Source organism: Gobius niger (assembly GCF_951799975.1).
Source record: "Gobius niger genome assembly, chromosome: 10".
Lineage (NCBI taxonomy): Eukaryota > Metazoa > Chordata > Actinopteri > Gobiiformes > Gobiidae > Gobius > Gobius niger.
In genome coordinates, this window is record NC_136861.1 from 27,449,606 (window position 1) to 27,457,899 (window position 8,294).

The 8,294-nt window shown below is 41.2% G+C and overlaps 1 protein-coding gene across 3 annotated transcripts; it reads right to left on the reverse strand.

Moving 5' to 3' along the window:
- Window positions 1-294: 294 nt before the first annotated feature.
- ap5z1 (adaptor related protein complex 5 subunit zeta 1) lies at window positions 295-6,943 on the reverse strand. 3 transcript variants are annotated; one of them, XM_079565077.1, is made up of 18 exons: window positions 6,768-6,943; window positions 6,392-6,529; window positions 5,254-5,434; window positions 5,007-5,157; window positions 4,818-4,924; window positions 4,567-4,741; window positions 4,383-4,469; window positions 2,923-3,060; window positions 2,806-2,843; window positions 2,494-2,656; window positions 2,220-2,398; window positions 1,999-2,141; window positions 1,811-1,929; window positions 1,613-1,740; window positions 1,427-1,524; window positions 1,215-1,347; window positions 919-1,133; window positions 295-840 (listed from the first exon to the last, which is right to left on the reverse strand). In XM_079565077.1, exons 1-18 carry the CDS (start codon window positions 6,806-6,808, stop codon window positions 588-590), a joined length of 2,487 nt encoding a protein of 828 aa, XP_079421203.1. In that variant the 5' UTR covers window positions 6,809-6,943; the 3' UTR covers window positions 295-587. The 3 variants fall into 3 exon arrangements, with proteins under 3 accessions (XP_079421203.1, XP_079421204.1, XP_079421205.1); XM_079565078.1 differs by having other exon boundaries at window positions 296-840; window positions 4,383-4,436; XM_079565079.1 differs by lacking the exon at window positions 4,383-4,469 and having other exon boundaries at window positions 296-840; window positions 6,768-6,942.
- Between the last annotated feature and the right edge of the window lie 1,351 nt (window positions 6,944-8,294).

Sequence of the window (8,294 nt, forward strand, 5' to 3'; positions counted from 1 at the left end):
AAACAGTCAAGCTGCTGAAAGATTTGATAAAAGTTGAGTATTGCAGGCATCAAAATCCTGTAAAATGATTTCATAATAATTCATGAATGGATGATTGTTTGCTGTATGATCACGTCTTAATGAGCACTTTTCCCCATAGAAATCTTTATTATAATTGTTTGTTTTAGATTGATCCTTAAATGTCTTATTTTCATAGTTTTAATGTATTAAATCCTGTGTAGACCACAGATATGAAAACACTCAGGTAGTGACAAATCTTTTTTAATCAGAAGATCTATTTTGAAAAATGTAATTTTGAAAAGAAATATTGTATTAAAGAAATACAATCGTTGATTCTTGCTGCTTATTTATGCTTTAAAAGATGAACAACTATTCACAAACAGATTTCACGTGATAATATTTTCATTTCATTTACAAAAGTGCACAACAGTGAGGTACAGAGGTTCTGCAAGTGATGCCACTGGTTAGCGACAGCATGGAAACAGATTCCAAACGAGTGGCAAGGCATTATTATTGGATTTGACACTCATAACACTGAGGTTTGAGTGTAGAATAATCACATGTGCATACCCTCTGTAGTTGCTGATTTACTGAGGCTGTGTGAGGCGGGTGAGCGTCCGCAGTTGCAGTGGTGCGGCCACATTAGTGTCTCTGTGCCACTGTGGCTTTGTGACGTGAGCGGGTGGAGTCAGCACACTCTGCGCTACACCAGGAGTTTTCAACAGTGACCACAACTCCTCCCCTCGGGTTACTATAGCAACTAGATCATCTTCATCTGAACACCACGAAACGGAGCCTCCTCGGGAGGACGTCCGCAGTTTAGAGAGGAACAGAGAGACCCTAAAGAGAGAAAAAAAACTGTTAAGTTTCATGTGAAAAGTTTCAGCATGAAGATAAAGTCAAAACATCAGGTGTAACCTTGGGATAAGATCATGGGACCTTGACGCCAGTTTAGCAAGAGCACTCATCAGAGTGGTAACCACCCTGGGGTTTGGACATATGCCCCCTGGAGGCGAGGCAGAAGAAGTGATTTCAAACAGCACCGCTTCCAGCGCCTCAAAACAAGAAGTGATGTGTCTCACAGAGCAACGGCAGTCACAAGAAAGAGAGAGGTATTCTCCAAGTACCCACACCTGAAAATCAACAGCATCACAGAGTGTTTTACCAAGGGTGAGGTTAAGCAATAATGGCTGGAATATTCACAAATGTCTTACAACATGAGTGTAGAGTTCCTCTTTGTTGTAGACATTGGATGTGGTTCCAGCAAATTCCAGCAGGTCGTGCGATTGATCGACCACAAGAGAAGGATGGAGTTTACACAGCTTCAGCAGGTGGTAGCTGAACACTCTACAAGACACAGAAAGAGCAAGTCAGGACACTGAGGCCACGTGGGATAACGCCTCTATGACGAGAAGGAATGCTTTACCGGTGGATTTCACTCATGTAGTTGGGAACTTTAAGAAGGAGGCTGCTCCTTTCCAGCTGCACTAGAATCAACTGGGCTAAAAGCTTCTCATCAGCCAACTACAGAACAAATGACCATCATTCAACAGTGCACGGCAATGCTTTTTACACACAATATTTTTTACACACAATGACACTTTTATCCCACCTTGATGACTGTGTTGAAAAATATGTGCAACAGAACAGGAACGGTCTGCGCACACTGAACCACTCTGGGCCAATCAGCAGACTCAGCCAGCAGCTCATGGAGCATGCTCAGCCGGTCGATAGTATCCCCTGAACACAAGTAAGAAGAGTCACTAAACTACCACAGTTTCCATAATCAATACGCAAGTGATTTTGTCACCTGAGCCTGCCTCGCCCCTCAGCAAGAAGAGAAAAAGACCACGAAAATTTGGATTTCTAAAGGCGTCCAGAGCCTGAAGGCCACGAGCGCTCGGGTCCGTAATAGGGAGAAGGACAGACCTGTTTGACAAAGAATGGTATGAAATTGTGAAGGTTTTTTGAGAATATTTAAACTAAACGGCACGATACCTTTGCTGTAAGACCAGCGTGGCAGACAGGCAGGGCAAGTCGAGCAGCGTGTGCAGCAGCTCCACCGCAGTCCCAGTAGTCACCATAGAGGGCAGCAGATCTACATAGTCGTCCACCAGTGCGGGACTGTCCCAAGCCAAGAGCTGCAAATAAAACACACAAAAAAAAACATATAGCCCAACGCTGACGTGTTCAGTTCTGTCAGTGACATTAGTATTCACCTTCAGCAAGTTTGGGAAGAAGCGGGTGTACTGGGGGACTTTGAGCGGCAGATTTTGGATATTTTGGCGAATGAAGCGTAGAAACTCGTGCGCCAGGAGAGAGTCGTTGAAGAGTTCGGCAGGGAAACGGCTAAACAGCAACTGCCACATGGCCTCACAGTCCACCGCTGCCATCTCACCTTCACACACACAGCAGCGCATAATAACAGCAATAAAGTCCGGACAAAACGGAGAAAATCTGCTGCTATGAAAATGTGACGTGTCGTGTACTGACCATGGTTGAGGTAGAATTGTGCGATCGGTAACAGGACTCTGGCATAGGACAGATCTGAGCTGAGGCGGCCGTACAACGCCTTTATACACGGGAACACTCGGTAAACCAATGAGCAGTCCTCCAGACACAAGGCGTCAAGGATACACACCGCTTCCACAAGACACTGGGCAGACAGAAAGGCAAAGTATTACTAGAGCTTATTATGTATATGTAGATTAGAGTCAAAATTGCAGCTTTAATGGTTGTAATTACCTTTGAGGGTCTGATAATTAGATAACTCATACAAGCCTAATGTAGACGTTGCAGACTTACCGCTTTTTGCAACTCAGCGTCTGCCCTTTTTTGTGGCTCTAAAAAAGAATAAATGTGTGAATAACAAATCAGATTATGGGTATACTTCTTTACTGCGTTTGACCATAAGACACTCACTGCGGTCGCTCTGTTCGATGACGCGTTGGCAGTACTGGAAAGACTTCTCTCTCAGACGCTCCTTTGGGGGAAGGAGTCGACTGGACGATGAAGTGGCTGAAACCATGGAGATGACCGACCCGTCCACCGAGCGATCATCTGCAGCATTCAAACCAAATGTCAAAACACGACTCTTCTCTTCTGTCACTACATCAAAAAGTTGATTGTGATTATGCTTGATTATGAGGGACAAACGGTTTGATTATATTTGACACATAGTTAGCATTTATTTAATCATGGCGGTGAAAAGACAGACATGAATTGGTTAAAAAGAGCGGCCAGAGAGAACACAAATACTTCATTAGTGGATTTGTCTCACCGCTGTGAATTATTCATATTCCCTAAAACGAGGGCAGCACGATATGATGACGAGAAATTGTGTTTTTTGACTGTCGTGAATATTGCATTATATTATATCTAAATTAGGAGGAACACAATGTTTAAATGGAACAAAATGAGAAAAGTGCACATTTTAAAATCTCGAACCCTACCTGAACAGAGCACATTTTCTCCAGTTCAGCTTTACTCAAATCTAAAAGCTTCTAGTACAAACTAGCAACAAAAAAGTGACAAAAATGCAACCAAAGAAAAACAGTAAAGTGACGAAAAAGTGACGAAAATGTGACGAAAATGTAACAAAAATGCCACAAAAGCAAAAAAAGCAACAAGAGTAACAGAAAAGTGGCAATGTGTGACGAAATGTGACAAACAATGCAAGGAAAAAAGATCCTTATAGATGAGATTTGTTGGTCTTTCAAATGAGGCATTAGTTTGGCCTATAGGCTATAACATTTTAGATTTGGGTGAAGCAGAACTTGAGAAAATGCTCTTGGGGTCAAAAGGTTACAGGCCCTATACCTGATATTTTTCCCAAGCTGGAATTTGTTTCGTCCTTCAATATGTTGTTAAAACAGTTGTTGTTAATCAAATTACAGTTTGTAATATGTGTGTGTACTGTGACGTTGGGATGTAAGAAATGCACAAGGAACGTTGGACCACTACAAATAATTTCAAATGTGTGTGCTCCCTCATTCAATGCTTATAAACAACAGACAAACAGGTAGAGGGCCTTTAATTCACCCTGCATTTTTTTGTTTTAGGTTGTGTTTGTAAAAGATGTGTAAACCTCAGTCAGATGAAACACCCCAGTGATGAGAAATTGTGGCTTCTTGGGAAATAGATGATACATCACCTAATAATGTGATGACAATTTGACAATATATTGTGCAGCCCTCCTTAGAAACGTATCAGTAATCACACCACACCAGTGAAAGAAAAGTTAAGACGGACATAGTAGTGACTTTCTCTGAGAATCACAAGTTGGAGTAGGTGTAACTGCACACTGAAGATGTGCAGAACTGTAGTTCATCCAAGGTTCTCAGAGAGTCCTCCATGCAAAAGAGATCCGCACCATTTCTTACCATTGGAGGGGGAGTGTGAATGGGATAGGGAGAGGCTGCACTGAAGCCTGGCAGCTGGAGATGTCGAAAACACAGAGCATGTAATAACTGGGGCATTACAGTAACTAGTCTTTGTGACATAACGCTGGTTGCTTTTTAAGGCTTCTGATATACAGCTGGATGGATTTGTGTGGAGAGGTTGTACCTGTGTCTCCTGTGGTGTTGCAGTTGGAAACAGAGTGGTAAGTGAGAAGCCAGTTGCGCAGCGTTGAGAACGAGTAGACGTTCATCCACTGGTCCTCAGTGAAGCCCTGGCCAACGCACAACACTGTAAAGAAATCTCCAGACACTGTGCCGTCCAGCTCCGCGATAGGGCCAGGCTAAGAGAAAGCAAAAAGATACTACATCAGTTTTTTATACTTTTTACACCAAAAAGACATGTTGATAAATGCTCACTTGTCTTGATCGACTCCCGGAGAAGAACCCCCCGGGGGAAGCGACCTGAGTGATGCTGGCATAGCGCAGCCAGTCAACAAGCTTTTTACTCAAGACTGACACGTGCTCTGTAATAGGCATTTTGCATTATTTCTTTAGAAGGCATTAATACATGTCATTCATGGATAGTTGTTGGTATTTATGCATTACCTTCTGTTAGGCATTCAGGACTGTGAGTCAGGACGCTATTGAGAATCGGCAGAGTATGTGTATGCGAATGAGATGGTGCCTCAGAATGTCGGCTTTCCAGACTGCGCACAAGCTGAGCGCAGAAAGGTGACAGGGCAGTTGTGGAGCTCGCCTGTGAGGGTTAAAGGTGCATAATAAGATGGTTATTACATGGAAGTTACTGTGACAAGTATCGGTGAGGACATAATGTGTGTCACAGACAGCTCACCTGGGAGAGAAGCAGACCAGCAGTATGACTATTTAAAAGACTGGGGGTAATCTGGGTGTAATTCACTTCTTTGTCACACAGAGGTAGTGTTTCTCTAAGCACGGCTGAGCTCAGGATCTGAAGCTGCTCTGAAGGTGAGGAGGTAAGAGCGAAAAGCCTTGTGTGGAGCTCTGGAGGCAATCTGACAAAAGCACAAGACGAACTGTACGTCAAACTACCAATAAAACACTACTAAAACAGGCAACTACGCACTCATTTAAAAGACTTATCACTCTGCACATATATGTTTTGAAAGTCAACATTTCAAAATAGATAATATGAAGATCACTTAAGGGGAGACACTACAGGCAAAACTAATTTTTTTCAGTTTTGGGCCAAATTGGTCTCTGAACATATAAGCTTTCACCCGGAAACAGAAAATATGACTAATCTTCACAAAAACATGTTTAAATATTGCGCTGATTCAATGTTCCCCCATAGACTTATATGGGACAATGTAATTTCAAGGGCCTTTATCTCAAAACACATCTTTCTGTCATTGTAGCGACACTATGTCCACGTCAGTAGGACCTAAAGACTTCAAATTTTCCAGCCTTGGACTGAACAATATTTGGAAGATTTTTTCAGAGGGATTTTTTATTATTGAATCCCTAGCCCCATTTATTGAGTTTTGAATGTCAAAAAATAAGGCGAAAATTACATTTTTACAATTTTTTCCACTAAAAACAGCTTATTTTAAAACTAAGCAAGAAATCCAAAATCCCCTCTTGGCAACTCATTTATCAATAAAATGAAACCATAAATTTGAATGTAGCTCTATCCATTATTCAGATTTCGTCGCCGAAAAGATTTTTAGGCATAAAACACCTTGTTCTTATATGAAAAGATAAAATGACAGAAAACTTGCCATGTATTTTTTCCCTCACATTTATGTCAGTGATCTACAGCAAAAGTTTCAAATTGATATCTGTAAATATACATTTTTTCCCTATTCACCTGCAGTGTCTCACCTTAAGTGACATTAGAGGCAGGACAAGTGAGATACTCTGAGGCATGAAAACAGATGACGTTTAAATTAAAAAAAAAAAAAAAAAAGCCAGTATAGCTTTTAATATAAAGTGGGGAACATAATTCTTACTTCCTGGTGAACTTTGTGGCTGACAGGATGAGGTGCAGTCTTTGTAGCGAATCCACAGCCTCGAGTCCAAGATCCTTACTCTGCAGCAGTTTGTTCAGTTTACTGTAAAACTTCTGCAGCTCAGGCTCCTGAATATCTCTGTCAATCACATACAGTTCAAGTTACCCGACTGATGAGCGTACTACGTGTCAGAATATAACTGTGAATATAATTTTCATACGTGTCTCATAGATAGAAACACGTCAAAGTGTGCACCGTTAGTAAAACCGATCAATCAGTCGATGACATTTTAGCAAGTGGAAGAACTAGCATGGCTAAGGAAGTAAAGGCACGGGTGTGTGAAGTAACATCGAAATATGAATCGGAAATTACCCACCTCGCCTGCTTGATCAAACTTTCAGATCCGTGAGAAAACATGTTTAAACAGAGATGTTTTCTGCGTCTCAGCAGCCGCGCGCACAGCGATAAGAGATCACTGGAAAAACGTAAACAGTGCGCTCGCAAACGTAACCCTGATTGAAATCACATGACGGTGACTATGGTTCCGGTTCCCTGTTTTAGGAAGTATGAAGAGTTTATTAAACAAACAAAATATATATATATACATGAAGAGTTTATTTATTATTTATGTATTTGTTTGTTTATTTATGAACTCTTTTAATTAATTTGTTATTTTTTAGTTACGAAGTTAGTCAAGAACAAGCGAATGCATTTCCAAATATACCAAATAATAATATTCGATGGAACAGGCTAATTAAAAAAAAAAGTTCGCTTTCACTTACTGTGAAACTTATCATTTTTGTATGTGTGAAAGTGACACCCACAGCTGAGCCAAAGTTTCCAAAATATGTTGAGTGTGATATCAAAGTCTCAGGCTGATGCTGCGGGGCGTTCTTCACCTCAGTGCGCAGAGCTTATTTCCATCCAACATCACAGCGACCGCCTTCATTGTCAACAACGCACTTACCCTCGTCACCCGGACTGCAGCACCTCTCCCGTGAACTAATGGAGACGACTTGAGGGGAAACGAATGGACATCGTGATTTACATTTAATGCAACAGTGAAACGCGTCACGACATTTCCAGGGCAAGGAAAGGTTTTCTGTCATCTGCCGCTTTTCGGGTAAGCAAAACCAATTTAAAGTTAATGCACGTGTGCCGTGCAAACTCGCGACACACTTTTATAGTCGTCATAGCACAGACAAAGATCCTGCAGGGAATCAAGAGAAATAGTTTTATATTACAGTGAAAACAATTCACGTGTGCCTCACTGGACAGCTACAAATCCAGACAAATCATTTTAAAACATGACTTGCTATTGTCTATATCCTAATGAACATTTTCTTCTGTATACAGTAGAATTTCGAAAACTTCTTGCTTTTGGCTTCATTACAGTCACTTGGCATTGAAGCGACCCTCAATCATGAAGAGCCCATTATCAGTTAGTAAGCAAAAAATGTTTGAGATTCCAACAGCAGGTGCAGGGACAGTAGCTTCCTGGGAAATGAAAAACACAAGATTCAACCATGGGAAATACTTTTGAAGCACTTCGTTTTTTCTTTTTCATATTGGTGGTTTCTTTTATATGCTATAGTGTGAGAGTGTAGTTGATGAGGTTAGTTGTGCTTTTGCAAAGCATCTCTCCATCACATGTAAACTGGTCTTTAAAAGTTCCACTACTACCATTATGACTAACACGAAACTACACAGACATGGCTACCACAGCATTACCTCGTGAAAAAACTATGTGTACAGTAGGCCTAGTGCATATAGCACAGTATGAGAACCCTACTACGTCTACCCTGTTTGTACATATGGGATCTTTGTTTCTTACTTCCTCTTACCTGAGTGCTATGTATCACATTCCTATAGTATTTTGTGTTAAACAATGAAGCCTTTATGA

What these genes read in the sequence shown, in the direction of transcription:
- ap5z1 (XM_079565077.1), bottom strand. Translation starts at nt 6,808, where the DNA reads ATGTTTTCTCACGGATCTGAAAGTTTGATCAAGCAGGCGAG. An exon ending in TTCACACTCCCCCTCCAATG is followed by an intron (nt 3,061 to 4,382) that starts GTAAGAAATGGT and finishes TGAATGCTGCAG; the next exon opens with ATGATCGCTCGGTGGACGGG. An exon ending in CATCGAACAGAGCGACCGCA is followed by an intron (nt 2,844 to 2,922) that starts GTGAGTGTCTTA and finishes ATTCTTTTTTAG; the next exon opens with AGCCACAAAAAAGGGCAGAC.